Below are 18,001 nucleotides of genomic sequence, written 5' to 3'. Positions count from 1 at the left end.
GACACAAAGTGTCACGTGATCTTTCGTGACTTTCTGTGAGGCCGTACGAATTTCCTTTTTGGGTAAGAGCTTGCTATGAGGAACGGTACAAATCAGTGTGTCTTCTGATTATCAGTTCTACATGCATTCAGTAACTGTGAGACGTATATATCTCTTGCATCTACACTAACGTCAATTTGAATCAGCACTGATCGGCCGATGCTTATCTCGACGGTCTCAACCCCGCACGGCACATTATGCAATTTAGCACTTCCCAAGCCTCTCTAACCTCATCTGCTATCAGACCCAATCATTCTTAACACACACTATACTCGGTAAAATTATACTTAGAACTACTTGTTAGATACTTGTTTCTAACAATCCAAATAGAACATCACCACCATGGCCTACCAGTCAGACGAATCCCTAGCCACAATTCTAAACAATTCCCTGAGCCATCACATTGAAATCTTCCGCGCTAGGAACTTAAAATCAGGCGCAGCCATTCAATCAGCTGAAAACAGTATCCCCAATGGCACCTCGCGCGGTGTGCTCTTTCACATCCCGCACCCACTCGTCTTCCGCGGCGGACATGGCTGCTATCTCACCTCACTAGACGGAGACGAATACATAGACTTCGTCTCCGAATATACAGCAGGCATGTTTGGGCACTCGCATCCAGCCATCATTGAGGCCATGCAAACTGTCACGCAGCAAGGGTTCACGCTGGGCGGTGTTACCAGCAAAGAGGGTGAACTGGCGCAACTTCTTATCTCGCGGTTCCCAAGTATAGACGCAATCCGGTTCTGTAATTCGGGGACGGAGGCAAATATGTTTGCTTTGGGGGTTGCAGTCGCATTCACGGGGAGAAAGAAGGTACTTCCTAATTGTTTATACCTAGTCAACTGGCTCAAAGCTAAGACATCCCTAGATCCTCGTCTTCAAAAACGGCTATCACGGCGGCACGCTCACCTTCGGGGCTAACACCGCCCTCAACCTTCCCCACGAATTTATTATAGCGAATTACAACGACATCCCGGATACCCGAGCAAAACTCACCTCCGACATTGCTGCCATCCTCGTGGAACCTATGCAGGCGGCGGGAGGGATGATCCCGGCTGACATCCCCTTTCTGCAATTCTTACGGGACGAAGCGACCCGGCTGCAGGCAGTACTCATCTTCGACGAAGTCGTCACATCACGACTCTGCTATGGCGGACTTCAGGAACGGTACGGTATTGTACCGGATATGACGACTTTAGGGAAGCACTTCGGCGGCGGGTTCTCGTTCGGTGCGTTTGGCGGGAAGAAGGAGATTATGCGGTTGTTTAAGCCGGGAGCAGAGCAGTCGTTATTCCATACTGGGACGTGGAATAACAATGTGTTTTCAATGACGGCTGGTGTTGTAGCGGCTAATCTGATGAGTCGGGAGGCGCTGGAGCGGGCGAATGATCTGGGAGATTATTTGAGGGAAGGATTACGTCGCATATTTGATCAAAGGTGGTGTGCTTGGCTTGATGTGGTCGTTAGTGGAATAGGGAGTACAGTGGGAGTGAAATTTTTGGGGGAGAAGGGGGACATGATTCGGGATCTCTATTATTTCTATCAGTTGGAAGGGGGCGTGTATATGGCGCATCGGGGATCGTTTGCAGTCAATCTGGTGCATCAACGGGAGCATGTGGATTTGGTGCTGGAGGTGACGAGGGATTTTTGTCGCTCGCTGTCGTTCATGTAGCCCGAAGTTGATATGTTCAGTTACAGAATCAGAGAAACACATCGTGACATTGATGGAGCATACATACGCTGTAGTTGATAATCTCCGTATTTCCGATCTCGGATTTGATTGACGCGGAAAGCCGAGACCGCAAAGGTCCGTCACATCTCGGTGATGTTCCAACTCGTTGACATCATTGCCGAGATAATTACGAGGCCGATCGATCCCATTCATCATCCCCTGTCCGACACTGCTGAGACGATGAATTTCACTGGTTCACATAAGACCAGGATGATGATATAATCAATCGCCGGAAATGGCAACATTGTTCCTGGTGGCCAAGATGCCAGATCCACTGGTGCAGTATGGTTGGGAACATGCTTAAAATTGCTTTTATACCTTGTCTATAATTTTTACAATTTTGTATAATTATATTTCCATCTGACTGGTTCTACTTCAAATAGAACTAACCCAGAGTGCGGCCCTGCATTCGCCCCCATGAAGAAGACTAAGTACCACCCCCCCCCCCCATTGAGGGCCCCATCCAGAAGCCCTACCAAACAACGACGACATCAGCATAAGCGAAGCGCCATGGAACGCCACCAGCACGTGTAAGCCAATGATGGATGCCAGCGCGGTAGATAGCTGGTAGCTGCAATGAAAGTTGCAGAATGCAGAAACAATAATGACAGTGTTAAAAAAGCAGTGGAACCGGGCTGGACCCGCCTGACGTCACGGATCGCCCTTCCGCCGACCCTGACAAAACAAGATTATCAATGCAGCCCTGACGTGGTCCCTGCCTTCATTCTTTGTCTACTTAGCATGTCCTCTTATAAGAAAAATGATGGACAGAATAGCACTTCCATATTCTCATCATACCTATTCCCCTCTTCATTTCCAATCTAAGAAAAATCAATAATGGCAGTCATTTGGGGGTTAGATCTCCATGAAATGCAATGGAGCAAATTCAAGAGCTCCTACATGTTCACCCGCATATATCATCTCCGTCGCACAAAGATGATTGTCTATCAGCTGGCTATGATTTTTTGTGTTTGCTCAGAATCGGTTGGGACGGCGGCGTTGTCTGGTTCGCTCCATTCCTTCTGCCCACTGCCAGTGAAAGATTCGCAAATGCTAACTGAATATGTCAATAGACTACCTCGACCAACAAGACGAAATCCAAAACCAACATCCCGGAATCTACGTCTACAACAACGACTTCATCGGCGCCGCATCATACAACATCTTCGTCGGAATCGCCGTCGCATTCATATTCGGTGGAGCGTTCTTCTTCGATTTATTCTGGCCCGAACGTCACGAGAGTCGCTCTGTCCGGTTGGCATGGAAGATTTGTGCCGTGATTGTGTCGGTCATGATGCTGAGTTCGGCGTTGACTATGACGGTATGATTGCTAGCTGGAAATGGGCTTGAGATGGACGTAGGGCTAACAATGGGGATAGATCATCACAGCGACGGGAAGTGCCCGCATCGATGGAACGGATGCGTCAACGGCGCGGAAGTTTTGGGAGGAATCGATGAAGAAGCCTGCTTTGAGTATGTCTCGCATTTATAATGTCGTAGAGTGCTGCTTCGTGCTAACGTGGAGGAATAGAATATCATACGAACCCACGAGCGATCGCATCCGCTGTTCTGGCTTGGCCGGGTTGGGTATTTACGACTGTTAGGTATACTCTTCTTGCTTTCACTTCTTTTCGGAAGATATGTTAATGGACGATAGTACGGTTATCCTCTTCCTATCGCAGCGCCATGACGAGCAGTATGGATCGAAGTCGGCCTACGGTCGGCAACTGGGCAGTGCTGCCGATACCGGGGAGAGTGCCACCACCGAGGACAAAGTCGTCAACGATGTTTAACTTCTTCTTTTGATGATATGATAATGAGAGTGCTGGGAATATCTGGATCACTTATGACTGTATATACCATTGTACTTTTATGCGACTGTAATGACCTTTTGTATTATGATAGGGATAGACGGCGCAAAGGGGGACTGGGTTCTGCTTGATTGTGAATTTATTATTGATTTCCCTGAAGTTATGCGGTTCAAAGAGCTTCAAGAGTTAGTAATTGAACTACCTACAATTGTTACCATCACAACCGAACGCCACGAGATAAGTAGACGCCCGGGGGTTTCTGTTATATGCTGCTAGCGGTACGAGAATTAAACTGGTTGTGCTATAGAGAGATCTTGTCTATTACAACGTTAATGACTTAGAGAAGATTATAATGATGATTAGAAGGTGGCTTGGATTGTTGGAGCATTAAGCTCCTTGTATCCACATTACTTGAACTACTAGCAATCGGATCTTCATAACATATTTCTGTGCCATGCCACCAAAGCATGTTCAGTTTCATAGGCATTCCATCAAACCCAAGAAATTCCAACGACGTATGTTACAAAGCCACCACGATGATAATTACAAGCCAAGAGATCAAACCGCGAGCAAACCTTTAACCCCATCTTTGGTGATTCTCTGCCGGACCCTAAAGGCGAGATATTCTGACCCCAGCCTGCGAAGTTCGTAGCCGCCTTCTTCATCAATCGCAACGTCTACAATGGAGCTCGAAGAAAACAGCAAGGCTTTGCCCACACGAAGATTATAGATGTGGTCAAACAAGGACTTCTCGTTTGCTTCGTCGAGCTGCCCTTCTTCGCCATCAGTACCTCTACCTCCAGCCTTACCCTTCTTCCGAGCGAAAGGATTAGTAGCCGCACCCGCCAGATGCTTCTGCAGAATTTTGAACCACTCGGGGGAGGTGAACCGGTGAACAACGGCTGCGGTGCAGAGGTTGAGCAGGTCCGTTTATACCGTAGGGTCCTGGGTTGAGATGATAATTCTGGCCGCGAGGTGACGCTGGGGGCAGACGACAGAGAGAAGCGTTTCTGCAAAAGCCTGTGCTTCAGAAGAGGTCCTCATGTACTATATCGACTGTTAGGAGTAATCTTCAACGAGAAAATAAGCAGGGTGCTAACCTTGTGTGCTTCATCAAGTGCAAGGACCCGCCCGATGTCGCTCTCTTGCTCCATGAAGATGGCGAGCGTGATGTTGAAACGTGACCACGCCGTACCAGGAGATATGCGCGGAGATGAGAGATCGAGAATTGTCAACTGTCTGGCCTGAATGTATTGGTAATCATCATCATCTGACAATGGGTGCATCATGCTCACCTTCGGCTCCCAAAGCAATCCTTGCTTCGGTGGGGTCTGCGCTCTTTTGTATGTCGCTTTGGTAACCTGCGGCTGGGGCATAAAGCTCTCCAACATCTCCAAACGATGTTTTAGTGACTCGAGCTGGCCAAGAGTCAGACCAGAATCGAGGATTTTGTTCTTAAACGGATGAACGGTTTCTAGATTAGGCTTAGTGCTAGAAGCCTTAATACCTGAGGCATCAAGGCCGTTTCCAGCTGCGAGTCCCGAGTCCCTTGAGAAGCCATTATCCGGCCATGAGATCTTTGGTGACCTCGTAGATATTACCAAGACAATAATTATGTGCAAATACTAATTTGCATTCTCTGGTATTGGACTCGACGCCGATAAAATTGACCCACCATCACATCACCAAGACTACCCATTCTCCTTCCATCGCCTACACACCAATAACCTCTACCCAAAGCAGCTACAACAAGATTAGCCTCAGCAATCCACCACATCCCAGAATCCCGCCAGCCAAGTCCAAATGTAAAAGCTATACTGCACAAACTCTATTCTCCGCCATCTCGCCAAGATCTTGGTTCCATCCGGCCAAGCTGTACCAAGAATTGTGGAGGCAAGGAGCCAAGCATTGGCATGGGAGTGAGTTTGCGCCACGTGCGGCTTCAGATCGGGAATGAGCTTGTCACGATTCTTGGCTTGAATTAGGTACGGGGATTTAATTGTGGGGAGGTGTTGGGGAGGGACGGATTTCCCAGTTGGAGGGTAGATGTTGGGGTTTTATAAAGACGAATGTCCAGCATAGGGTGCAACGGGCTTATAACCTCTGCTGCAACAATACTATTGCCGGCAGCTCTACTTTGAAATCTTGGAGTTATACGAAGAGAATACATTTATATGAGAATAGTAGCCATTTTAGGTACAACAGGATAGAGCCGAGTCGTGTTGAATTAAGCACAATAAAGAAAAGTATATAAATAGATTCATGTCTCAGCTGCTCGTTCAACCGTCCAGACATCGAATGTATATAAACAGGAGATTAGATAGTATAAGGTAAGCTAGAAGAAATCTCTATCCAGCGGCAAATATGAAGTCGTATGAGCGACGGGTATATATAAGGGGGTATGTGTGGGTATATCCATTCCATGCCTGCGAGGCATGGCGCAAAACTAGATGCTGCGATGACTTTTTACTCCGAGGGCTCGGCCTCAGTGACCTTTTCAACGCTCTGGCTCTTGGTGAAAGAGCTGGTGCGATGGAAGTAGTTGTGAACGGAACCCTCCAAGAGGTCATCCTCGACGAAAGCCAAGTCGACATCGTCACTGGTTTTAGTCTCTTCGCTGCGACGGGCCATGATGGCCTCCCACTCAGAGCGGTACTCCTCGACGCGCTGCTGGTAGTCCAGCTCGGGGTCGTAGTACTTGCCAACACCACGGAAGCGCTCCCACAGGGACAGGTGCTTGGGATGGATGGCAACACCGTGGTACTCATTCTCGCGACCCTCGCGAATGAATCTCCAGCGGCGCTCCTGCTCCTTGAGATCCAGACCGGTGGTGTCCGGGAGGAAGAAGTAAGTCAGGAACATGCCGAAGATACCCCACCAGGGCACAAAGTAGAACTTGGTCTGGGTATCGATATAGTTGAAGAGGATAGCAGCCAACAAGGCTCCCAGCTTACCGCAGGCAGCGGAGATACCGTGGGCAGTAGCACGGATTGGAGTGGGGAAGACTTCACCAGCCACCAAGAAGGTAATGCAGTTGGGGCCGAATTGGTTGAAGAAACTGCCCAGGAAGTACATGGCTTGGAAGGAGTGGATATGGGCGGCTTGGGTGTAGTAGTGGTAGTGGAAAGCCGGCACCACGTAGACAATGAAGCAGAGCAAGAAACCCATGATCTGCATCCATTTGCGGCCATAGAGCTTGTTGTCCACGAGCATAATGGCAGCATAGTAGCCCATCAGGGTGACAACACAGTTGATAAAGCTCCACTGCCAGGTAACAAAGATGGACTTGGTGTTGGGGCTGATAACCTTGATGAAATCACTGGAGAAGAGCTTGGCACCGTAGAAGAAGACGTCGTTGGCGAACCATCCACCGGCAGTGGCCAAAACACGGGGGGTAAAATACTTGAAAGTGAGGCGGAGTGATTCAGTGTCGTAGCCAGTAACCGAGTTCTTCTTCTTGGTGGCCGCAAGCTGCTTACTAGCAGCCTTCATGTGGTAGGCACGGTAGTAGATGAGCCAGAAGGTACCAACCATTGGGATGACGAAGGAGATACGGTAGGTCCATTGGGTGTTGGTCTGGCTGATAGGCTCCTCTCCGCTACCAGCGTTGAAGATAAGAAGCAAGATCATGAGGATAGCCTGGTTCAAGACCTGACCCCAACCCTGCATGGAGAACACACCAACGACCTTGGAACCACGGTGAAGACGATCCTCGCGAGTAGAGAGCTTGCCGGAACCAACCGCATTCTCCATACCACTGGTAGCAGTCATCGGGTACTCACCACCTAAGAAGAGTCAGCTAATCGGTATTCGGGAGGAGGCTTTGGTGTCGCCAATGAAAAGCGGAAAGGTACAACTTACCAACACCGATGCCGTAGATGAATAGGGACCAAGCATAGCAAATCACCCAGCCGTTCTGTGTGACACCCCAGGCGCAAGTCAACATGACCAGGCCCAAGAACATGATCCAGGCATCCTGCAGCAAACCCCAACGACGACCCACCCAGTCACCAATGACACCAACGAGGACCTGACCGATTATTATACCGACGATTTCGAGGTAGGTGATAGCGTTGATCCACTGCTTATTACAGATTTCGTAACTATCCCAGCAAGTCGAGAAAGAATGCTGGAAGAGGGTGGAGATGTTTCCGATGGACAGGAGGACGTAACTGTGGCACGTGCGTTAGAAAGAACTAATGACGATCAGTTGATATGGGGTAACTATACCCTTCCAAACCAATACCAGCACCTGGGATGATGGTGTTGCGGAAGTAGCCCATTATTGGGGAGAGGGGATCCCTCTTGATCTCAGCCCAGAGAGCCGACCATTGACGGCTACGCTCCTTGTTGTCGACCGAGGTGACGAACTTGACACGCTGCCCAATGGGAAGGTCGGCCCAGTAGACACCCTGGGCCGTGTAGCTGTCATCGGGACGGAGGAGGCGATCGAAGCCCTCCTTCTCATTGGGATGCATCTCGGCAAAATCCTGCTTGCCGTTCATGTCGGGCCCGTGAGGAGCACGAGGGCCAAAGTCCGCCATATCTGCAGAGGATTCCTCACAGAGAGAGAGGATGAAGGGGACTTGCAAGAAAGATAAGGATGGTCTGAACTTGAGATGCAGATGGCAAGCAGGGTCAGCAAAGACGAGCGGCGATCCCTCGCCTTTTTAAGTGGTATCAAGAAGGGGATGGAGAATAGCATGCAGGTGTGTGTCTCGAGCTGTCAGCCTGTCAGCTAACAGGCGCAGCAACCGATCTATGCATCTCGAAGGAATAGCACCAGCACGTTCTGCAGAGAGCGGCTGTGGTTGGCCAGGGGGACCATGATATCGCCGCACGTGGTTGGCGAGAGGGTGTCGCGCGACAGACAGCCTTAAGCGAGTCGAACAGGCCACTGCAGCTGGACGCTAGCATGGCTACCATGTCTAGCTGAAGGCAAAAAAGAGGGTGTACGGAGGACTGGATACAATGGTACCTAGTCCCCCGAGCGGGCCGATGGGTCAATTCGGGGGGCAGTGGGTGTGCATGGGTGGGGGCAGCCAGGCCCCGTCCGACCAGACTAGTACTAGTGCCATGCTGGTGATGATGAATGGCCTCAGTTATGATGGCCTATGAAAGGGGCGAGTTAAGGGCGCAAACCGAAACTGTAGGTCGTCGGGTGGCCCTGAGCCATGAGGTCCTTTAAGCTGGACCCAAAGGTGGGTTAACGTCATGCAGAGGCTAAGCTGGAATGTGTCCTGCCTGTGTATCTGACTCGAGAGGAAATTGAGTATTCTTTTCCAGAAGGCGGAAGCATGGTCAGTGTAACCTCAAGACTGACAGAGCCGTCGGCATGGTCCGGGATGCAAAGGGGATTGGACAATAGCACCCCCTCGAGTCAACCGGGATGATGCAGATGGTGTGTATCGCAACCGGGGAATGAGAGGGCGCGATGGGGGCACGTGCTGCAACGCCGGCCGGAGAGAGGCCAAGCTTTCTTGGCACCACGTGCCCCAGGCTACCTTGGCTGTTGGACTCTTACGGGTCAACCATGAGAATTATCTCGTATTCTGTTGCTTGTCTGGCCTTGTCTATCTTGTCCCGGCTTGTCATTTCTTTTTTCAATTTGACTTTCTATGTTTTCTTCCTTGGTCCGATCATATTAGGAAGGCCAGGAACAACGTATCGGAAATTAATCTCATGGTGGTCGGACCTCCGTGAACCCCTTGGTCCACTCCCAGCCCAGGCTTAATCCCTCGTGCGCATCATGCTGCATCTCTTACGCCCGTCCACTTTAGACTACATTGATTGTCCAGCGACGGAGGTGCCGTCATTGGCCGAGACAGAACAGTGTGTGTGAGATGTGTGTCAGAATGTCGATGCGGGCTCCTGTTGGACCTCTCTGCACTAGCCAATTATCAGGTAAAATAATTTCTGTCCAGTGCAAATTGCTGCCAAGCTGGATGGCTTGATTCCGGCTTGGCTTGGACCAGAGTTCACCTGGACCTGCTATTATGCCTTTCCTCGTAGTCAGAGGCCAAGTCAGAATTTGCTATCGTTCACGTGCTCCAATCCACCACAATCTCGTGGCTACACCCGGGACAATAAGGATATTCGACTGATTCGAACCGAGCAGAATTGGTATTGCCAGTTACAAAGTGTCTATACCGCCTAGCTCTGTTTTCATATTATCTGTGGAAAGGTATCCTGTTCAGAAACTCATAGATCGTCCGGGTTCACTTCCTTGATGTCACATTGGCTTAGCTCAGTATGACATTCGAAACACTTGCGCAATGCAGATCTTCCCGGTTGGCTACAGCCGGCACAAGCCCTCGATTATTTTTACCGCATCGAGTTTCCGCTCAGCAGAGCAACTGGTCTCTCTAACGGCTTGCCCAGCAGCATCAAGACATCCCACCAACAAATCCCCGGCCACCACTTCAACGAACCATTTTACCTCTCCGACCAAATACCCTGCATCTGATCCACAGGTGGAGATCCTCAATCCAGCCGCCACTCATGCGTTCTTAAGAGTCACATTGACCTCCCCACCCGGCTAACTGAACCTCACCTAGGGTCCTGTAACGCCCCTGGCTTAGGGGAGTAGGTTGCTAGGATCCGACGATCAGCACTTCACTCGGCTGGTTACTTTGGTTGCGTCTACTAGCATCTCATCATTTCCCAGTCGGCCCGCCCGAAATCTTACCCAGCTGGGACCCCCAGCCAACAGCACGTACAGTAGGCCATCAGCTCTCCCCACTCGTGGGCCTTGCCATCATCCGCCACACGCGTAAGCAAGCTTATGCACTAATTTCAGGCTACTCGTGCAGCAGCTGTTGTTGAAAGTTCGGATGCCTGTAAATGATCTTCGTTCCGCCATTGTTCCAGATCATCGCACCCGAGTTCCCCTTACAGAGTAATATGATGAGACCAGAACTTTTCTCTCTTCATCTCATCCATGTTTTCTAAATGTTTGAGGCGGGCAAGGTGTTTTCTGTGCTTATTACTACTTCTTTGTTTTTGCAAGAAGGGGCATCTAATGCAGTTCTTGATGCCATCGATGCTTGCGCAATGGATCCGCCCCTTCCAGGAGTTCAGGCGGACGATCAGTTCGGAGCCAAAGAAGAGTTTGATATATATAACAGATATTCTATACCTGCATGGATCACCACATTATTTTGCATTGGAATGCGACAGAAGGCTTATAGTATCCTCTTCGCCATAGTGTATACTGAAAAACTTTCGAACGAACCCGGCCGATATCGAAGAAGGATTATAACCACCATCCAGCAGACGCAGCGTCCCCAACCCTATACCGTACAGTTATATTTGTGGGGTTCAAAGGGCGAATACTAATTTATTATCACCAATGCCAAAAAATGATGGAAATGGAATGAATCAAACGTGGCGATTCCTCCCTTGTCTCCCTCACTGTCAATGACGACAAAGACTCGTAAGAGTTTTTCTCATGGCCAAACCCGAGATCTGCGTATAAGCACGTATCCCGATCGCACATTTCTCATCTCGTCATACTTCTCACACAGTCCAGTAAATAATTGGTGCCAATTCATGTCTAATTCGCAGTTAATGTCCGCGGATTTCACACTCCATGGTAAGTCTGAACGTCATGCGCCGAGACCGCCTTTCCGTCGATGCAACAACACCTTTCATTGTTTTCGGGGCAACTATCACCTTGTGCTACATACCCTACCGCGGATCTCCTTGCGCGGCCCCATCTGTCATTCGGAATGCGGAAGGTGTTCATGCTTGAACTTCGGATCGTGCGGATATCTCCGCAACTGTCTCTCGTCCATTTTCAAGTCACACTCAATGATCCTTTGCGATGGCCATTGCTCCGCTTAATGCATATGTCAATATATACTCAAGTACAGCATTGCAGATCGATGCTTTCTGTAACATATTCGCTTTGGTGCTCTTGCCGACGCAATGCCATTGCAAACTGCACAAACGTCCGATAGACTACACTGGCACGTAGACAATCCGGGCAACAACAAGCTTTCTGGAGGAAAAGTTTAAAAGTGGAACAATCCACCATCGAGCCAAGTGCCAGCTTAAAATCCCTATATGACAGCTCATCGAAGACGGGATTTCCGTGTCCGGATAATATATCCGCAACTCTTTACTACATTATGCAACCTTATGGTGGCAGCCGCTTCGCGCAGGAAGTCCTTGACGTAAACACTAAAGTATCAACCTCATACCTGTAGACTTAACAGCCAGAATGTGCAAATTATTTACTGCTCATCTCTCCCTGCGGGAGGAACTTTTTGTTATCAATTGGTCAAGACAGTCAGCTGGCCATTGATGCTGTCGGGAGTCCGACGGTGACTCGAGTCAAGATGCTTTTGGAATCTTGCTGGACAGCTCTTGTCCATTTCTTCAGCTTCCAATCTTTGTTCACATCCCAGCAGTCTCCACTTCCGCCTGGTGGGGAAGTGAATTATCCATCCTCAACTACTCCAGCGTCAGAGCAGCCGACTCCCACAAAAGTACTAAAATTCACACCTACTGCCGCAGCGATTGCTTGTGAGTATGAAGGGCTGAGTGATACATACGTTGCTCTACCTAGAGGTGATCAGAGGACTTGGCTCAAACCTAAACCTAATGTCAACGGTACAACCTACGATATTCACACGAACTATGAGACGACATGGCCCAAGGGCATAGTCCGGGAAGTGAGTGATGCCCTGTCTCCTGGATTCAGGAAGCATTCGAGTGACACAGTCTACAGTACAGTTTTACAGTTACCGAGTCGGGTGAGCTGGAACCTGATGGTGTCAAAAAGGAGGCGGGAAAATACTTCGATGGGGAATATCCTGGTCGTCGGATTGGTAGGTATCCTCTTTGAAGAGACTTTAAGCTGCCGGGACTGATAAGTATTCATAGAGGCGTGTTGGGGCGATACTGTCCGTAAGCGTTGCCATGTCGTTGTACAGGCATAATACCATGCTGACGATGATTAGGCGTCCACGTCAAGAACAGCCTGCAGTATAATGGGACTGCAATCCATATGCATGGGATCCGCATGTTCGAAACTGGGTTTTCCGATGGCGTTCCGGGCGTCACCCAGTGTCCTATTGCTAAAAATGACACCTACACTTATGAGTTTACCGCAACCCAGTATGGCACAACGTGGTACCATAGCCACTATAGTCTCCAATACACGGATGGCCTACTTGGACCAATAACTATTTACGGGCCTGCGTCGGTTGTCGACTACGATGATGCCCTTGAACCGTTGATGCTGGCGGACCGCATCCACCAGGGTGCCTTCGGGAGGTGGACTTGGGTGACGGTGGAGAATCACAACCCACCAATTCCCATGGATACCATTCTTATCAATGATCACGGTGGGTAGATGAAGCCTTGTGATCTTATTGGGGTGATAATAATGCATCACAGGCAGTGCGGCTGGCAAATTTCAGAACCTAAGATACAGGACAAAGAAAGTCACTAAGGTGAACTAAACTCTTCACTTGGATAAATGAACACGCATTCATCCTAATGGGTTTTACAGGGCAAGAAATACCTCCTTCGACTGATCAATGCGTCCACCGATACGGCCTTCATTTTCAGTATCGATCAGCATAAGATGACAGTCATCGGAACGCTGAGATTTGGTGCCAATCACTCCTTATCTAAAGGACACACTATATATTGGTATTGGTAAGTTCTGCAGAGCGATATTCTCACATTTCCATTTCTCACAGCCGGTCTAGGCCAGCGGTACCATGTAATTGTGGAAGCCGATGCCATAGATGAGTGCCGGAATTACTGGATTCGGACTCAGCCTGCCACTGGTTGTCACAATTTCAACTTCAAACCAAATGAGAGGCAGGGTATTTTCGTTTACAATGAGGATAATCACGATGATCCCATATCCACTCCATATGTACCCCCATACAACGGAGACTGTCGGGACGAGGAGCACAAGGTGTTGAGGCCCGTTGTCAAATGGCAAGTGCCGCCGCCAACCCCAGACCAACTAAGAAAGGTTCAGTCACCCTGGATGGTATTAAAGCAATACAACTTCACAATGCCACCCGAAGAAGGGCATGACGGTACAAACGACCCCAAATGGAGCGCATGGCAGATTCACGATGATCCTGCCTGGGTAGACTACAAAGACCTGACAATCAATCACCTCAACGGATCACACACGTGGCCAGCCAACGCTGCGTTATTTGAAATAAGAAGAAATGAAAGCAACTGGGCATACATGGTGATAGACGGCGCGCATCAACCGAAAGAATCAGGAACCCCCTTGGGAGAAAAGACGGTTCCTGCCGCACACCCTGTAAGTGCTTCAATTATAGTCATCCTTCTTTCCGCTGAAGCTGCTATATAATTTCTCTCATGGGTTTGTCGCTAATATAATGCCATATTAGATGCATCTGCATGGTCATGACTTTGCTCTGCTGAAGCAATCATACACCAAACTCGACGACAAATTATTCGATGGAAATCATACCGCGGATTTGCAGAAGTTTATAGAGACTGAACTAGAGTATAACAATCCGGCACGTCGCGACGTTGTCTTGTTACCCAAAGGTGGGTATATAGTGATTGCGTTCAAGCTTGATAACCCGGGCGCTTGGCTGCTCCATTGCCACATTGCCTGGCATGCTTCCGGTGGACTGGCTTTGCAGATTCTCGAGGATAGAGAGAAGTTCCAGGAGATAATGAAACGCAAGAATGCGGATAATCAGACTGCAGAGGATCAGAAAAACAACGGGTGCAAGAATTGGGCGACGTGGTATGATAACAAGGCGAACCGCTGGGAAAACGGAACAGGACGATTCCAAGATGACTCTGGTGTTTAAGTTGCCGCCTATCTTCCATGGTAAGCATGCAGGAGGGGAATGGCGGCATGATCTGTCTATGGTGCGCTCGTTTGAATATATAGCAGGATGGTAAAATTTCTTGTTCCTCGCTATAACGACAAATATTGGTTATCTGTCGAAAGGGTGGGTATTATGGAAGGAGAATAGTTAGTCAGAGTCTGAGCAAATGACTGCCGGTGTTACTGGGTAGTGTCCATGTGCACTGCACGATCTGAGATACCTACCAGTATACGATTGGATTCATTCGTTAACGCTACAACTTTAATATCATAATCCACTCGTTTCACCACTGAAACCTTCTTCCCTTATCCCAAACGTATGATGACAATACCCTATTATTGAACTAAGGGCGACCTTTCTTAAACGGAATATGATGGACTAAAAGGTTTGTCGAGGCATTCATGTAGGCTAGTCACGTGCTGCGCTCGGACCACCCACAAAGCACCTCTTCGCGTTGCTTTGTTTTGCTCTCCTAGATAGCTCAATTCAACTCACTCTTTTGCTTCCGTTTGTTCGTTTCGTTATTGCTTTCGTTGCTGCTTCTGTAGAGCGCTCCTCAAGAGGTTATGAGCCCGGTCAGCTCTTACCAACACGTGATGCCTTAACCAGATCTGGAAGTTGCGGGTTCGAGACCAGGCGTGGTCAACCTGGCTTTTCCCATGCAGTCTATCCAGTTCGAGGAGGTGCCTAAACCAGAACGTGGAGCTATGATAGCTCCGGTTCGAGGGGGCCGTGTTGGGACACATATCTCTCCGTCGCCTGGCTAGAACCACGCGATATATCGTTTTTGGTCTAGCGGTTAGTGCTTCGACAAGGTTTATCAATAGGGCGTGACTAAATGCCTATGTCATCCCCTATGTAGTACATGTGTAGAGCCTTATGTTTCAGCAATATTATACCACACACTGCCTGAGCAGTCCTATCGACGTGAGTTGAACACCTTTTCCAGTCTCCATAGGCAAAAGAATTACTCGACTTGACTCCTTATTCCCACAATCAATATGAGTCGCTAACCGACATTTATTGTAAATTATATGGAAACCATACACAAACTATTTACTTACCTCCTAAACATCCCCCATATCACCCGCCCCAACCATGGCATCCCTAACAATCTCCCTCTCCGCTCTAGCCCCCGCATCCCCAAACAACCCATCAATCTCCTCCAACGTCTTCCCACTCGTCTCCGGCACCAACAGCACCGCCCACACCCCAGCCAACGTACACATCACCGCAAAGAATACATACGTTCTGTACCCGATATCCGACAACATAGAAGGGGTCACCACCCCAATAATAAAGTCCGATAACCAGATAGTACACGTCGCCAACGCGACACCTTTTGACCGGGACGCATTAGGAAACACCTCTGCCGGCAACGCCCATCCCAACGGGGAATACGACACGCCGTAGATCAGAATGAACACGAAGGCCATAGCGACGCACCCCCAGCCTGCTGCCACATGGCTTGCCCAATCATCCGAGTACAGCCCGGATAAAACAGCAATAATCATGTACGCTATGGCCATGCCAAACGCGCCATAGATAGCTAGTGCGCGTCGCCCGACCCCCTCGATAATGAACGCACAAAACACTGCCGCCACAGCTTGAATAATGTTGAACACGCCGGATAAAATGGTAGACATGCTGTCTGACTGTCCCAGGGATTGAAATAGTGTTGGCGCGTAGTAAATGAACGCGTTGATCCCCGAGAACTGCTGGAAGAAGCCCACGCCGCAGGCCACGGCGACGCGTTTCCAGGTACCTCGGGAGAAAAGGTCCAGCCAGGAGAAGAGCTCGAGTTTGAGACCTGTGGCGCCGGGGTGGCGGCGGTCCTGGACTACACGTTGGTAGGTGACTTCGGAGACGATGGTGCGGAATTCGGCTTGGATGCGGGGGTCTGTGCGTGGGAGGCCGCGGAGTTTGGAGAGGCTGGAGAGACAGTCGTCTTGACGGTCGACGAGGGCGAGCCAGCGCGGGGAGTAGGGGTAGAAGTGGATTCCGATGCCGAGGAGGGTGGCGGTCACCATTTGAAGACCGAAGGGGAGGCGGAAGGAGGCTTCGCTGGGGATGTAGCGCGTTGCGTAAGTGATCCAGTAGGCGATGACGACGCCGAGGGTGATGGAGATGGATTCGAGGACGAGGAGGATTCCACGGAGTTCGGGGGGTGATGTTTCGGAGATGTATAGGGGTGCACCCTCCAGAGGGGGGTAGGGTCAGTATGTTGATAGGTAGGGATAATGGTTGGGGGCAGGGGAGGGGGTATACGTACCATGGCTAGAGTTCCCACTCCTATACCGCCGATGAAGCGGCCAGCAACTAGCATGTCGTAGTTCACAGCTGCAGTCTGCAAGATAGCGCCGATGTCGAAGATCACCACGACGACTGTGATGGCCCATTTTCTCGAGATGCGATCGGCTAGATAGGACATGAAGAGACAGCCGACAAAGGCACCTAGCAGCAACATTCCTGTCATGAGACCCTTTCCGAAAGCAGTTTCAGAACGAGGATACACGGCATGGAATTGATCCATCACGTTGATGATAGAGATCACACCCATGTCATATCCCATGGAGAAGCCGCCCAGCGAGGCCAGAGTCGCCGACCCGAAGACATACCACGAGCGGAAGAGGCCGCGGATGCCGCCCACGCCATAGGCCAGATCAGAGGTCGAATCGACCGCACCCACATTCTCATCATGCTCGGTAGTTGCGAGGTCTTTCTTCAATTGGAATGATGATCGGTCGGGTGTGTCATTGTCTGCCATGATTGCCGGAGACTAAGATGCAATGTATGTGCTACTAGTGAATGGGGGGTGTGGATCAGCTGAGAAGCAACCCACCATCCCATACCCAGAAGGGCGTAGGCATATTTATACCGGAGTCAATTGCCGATCCATATAGGGTTGCGGCTACGCAGTTGAATATGCATTCGCCGATTAGGTTGAAGCTGGCCTCGCGGGGGGGAGGGGCGGGGAATATGGGGTAACTTTCCCGGTCTGGAATGACTATAATGTACCCCGGATTTCCCCGCATCCAATGCCCGGGACGAACCGCCCACGTCGCATGATTGGTGGGTGATTGGTTGCATGACATCCTTTGGAGTCTAATCGGGGCTGGTCCAACGAATGCGGGCAAAAATCCTTCTTCTGTCGAGGCGGGTAATCTTGCCCTTTCCTTGGGTTGGACTGAGCTGATGAGGTCATCGCACAGGTCTTGTGCTCGTATAGGTGGATATTGCGGCCATTTTATCCTCATCTGACCTGTTCACTCGACTCTCTGCCGTCTGAGGGATGTTTGAGCGGGAATCTCTACTGGTTTCAGCTACTGGCTATCCTCTAGGCATTGGATTCTTGGTCCATTATATACATTAAGCATATAATAGCCTCTTTCGAAGAAGGATACGGCAACTGGAAGGAGAGGTGCATACACGGCAGTCAGTAGAGTTCGATCCGGGTCATGTGACCTCGTTGTGTCTTAACTGCTTCTCAGTCTGTGCCCTCGTTGCTCCCATAGCAATGATTCGCCTCAAACACATTACTGATCATGCCCCCATATTGTAATTTGTTG

General features: G+C 49.8%; 6 protein-coding genes across 6 annotated transcripts; 3 read left to right on the top strand and 3 right to left on the bottom strand.

Annotated features, from left to right (window-relative positions):
- Positions 1–381: 381 nt before the first annotated feature.
- Positions 382–1,714, top strand: BO87DRAFT_367788 (aminotransferase class-III; the record flags this gene model as incomplete). Its single annotated transcript, XM_025621907.1, has 2 exons — positions 382–855; positions 911–1,714. 2 exons carry the CDS (start codon positions 382–384, stop codon positions 1,712–1,714), a joined length of 1,278 nt encoding a protein of 425 aa, XP_025475602.1.
- An 815-nt stretch (positions 1,715–2,529) lies between these two features.
- On the top strand, positions 2,530–3,721 carry BO87DRAFT_367785 (uncharacterized protein). The gene is made up of 5 exons (XM_025621906.1): positions 2,530–2,780; positions 2,848–3,095; positions 3,154–3,247; positions 3,306–3,378; positions 3,432–3,721. The coding sequence occupies exons 1-5, from the start codon at positions 2,612–2,614 to the stop codon at positions 3,565–3,567; spliced, it is 720 nt and encodes a 239-aa protein (XP_025475601.1). The 5' UTR covers positions 2,530–2,611; the 3' UTR covers positions 3,568–3,721.
- A 422-nt stretch (positions 3,722–4,143) lies between these two features.
- On the bottom strand, positions 4,144–5,427 carry BO87DRAFT_390494 (uncharacterized protein; the record flags this gene model as incomplete). The annotated part of the gene is made up of 6 exons (XM_025624935.1): positions 4,144–4,440; positions 4,522–4,632; positions 4,686–4,829; positions 4,881–5,059; positions 5,307–5,328; positions 5,413–5,427. 6 exons carry the CDS (start codon positions 5,425–5,427, stop codon positions 4,144–4,146), a joined length of 768 nt encoding a protein of 255 aa, XP_025475600.1.
- Positions 5,428–5,965: 538 nt separating this feature from the next.
- BO87DRAFT_169527 (MFS phosphate transporter) lies at positions 5,966–8,224 on the bottom strand. Its single transcript, XM_025618327.1, has 3 exons — positions 7,816–8,224; positions 7,447–7,757; positions 5,966–7,370 (listed from the first exon to the last, which is right to left on the bottom strand). The coding sequence occupies exons 1-3, from the start codon at positions 8,127–8,129 to the stop codon at positions 6,052–6,054; spliced, it is 1,944 nt and encodes a 647-aa protein (XP_025475599.1). The 5' UTR covers positions 8,130–8,224; the 3' UTR covers positions 5,966–6,051.
- Positions 8,225–11,927: 3,703 nt separating this feature from the next.
- BO87DRAFT_410058 (multicopper oxidase) lies at positions 11,928–14,520 on the top strand (the record flags this gene model as incomplete). Its single annotated transcript, XM_025626291.1, has 9 exons — positions 11,928–12,263; positions 12,320–12,419; positions 12,475–12,498; positions 12,552–12,938; positions 12,991–13,046; positions 13,106–13,186; positions 13,233–13,254; positions 13,308–13,885; positions 13,977–14,520. 9 exons carry the CDS (start codon positions 11,928–11,930, stop codon positions 14,409–14,411), a joined length of 2,019 nt encoding a protein of 672 aa, XP_025475598.1. The 3' UTR covers positions 14,412–14,520.
- A 979-nt stretch (positions 14,521–15,499) lies between these two features.
- On the bottom strand, positions 15,500–17,386 carry BO87DRAFT_410057 (sugar porter family MFS transporter; the record flags this gene model as incomplete). Its single annotated transcript, XM_025626290.1, has 2 exons — positions 16,705–17,386; positions 15,500–16,630 (listed from the first exon to the last, which is right to left on the bottom strand). The coding sequence occupies exons 1-2, from the start codon at positions 17,197–17,199 to the stop codon at positions 15,500–15,502; spliced, it is 1,626 nt and encodes a 541-aa protein (XP_025475597.1). The 5' UTR covers positions 17,200–17,386.
- Positions 17,387–18,001: the final 615 nt, after the last annotated feature.

Source organism: Aspergillus neoniger (assembly GCF_003184625.1).
Source record: "Aspergillus neoniger CBS 115656 unplaced genomic scaffold BO87scaffold_40, whole genome shotgun sequence".
Classification (NCBI taxonomy): Eukaryota; Fungi; Ascomycota; class Eurotiomycetes; order Eurotiales; family Aspergillaceae; genus Aspergillus; species Aspergillus neoniger.
This window is presented reverse-complemented; position numbering and strand designations above follow the sequence as displayed.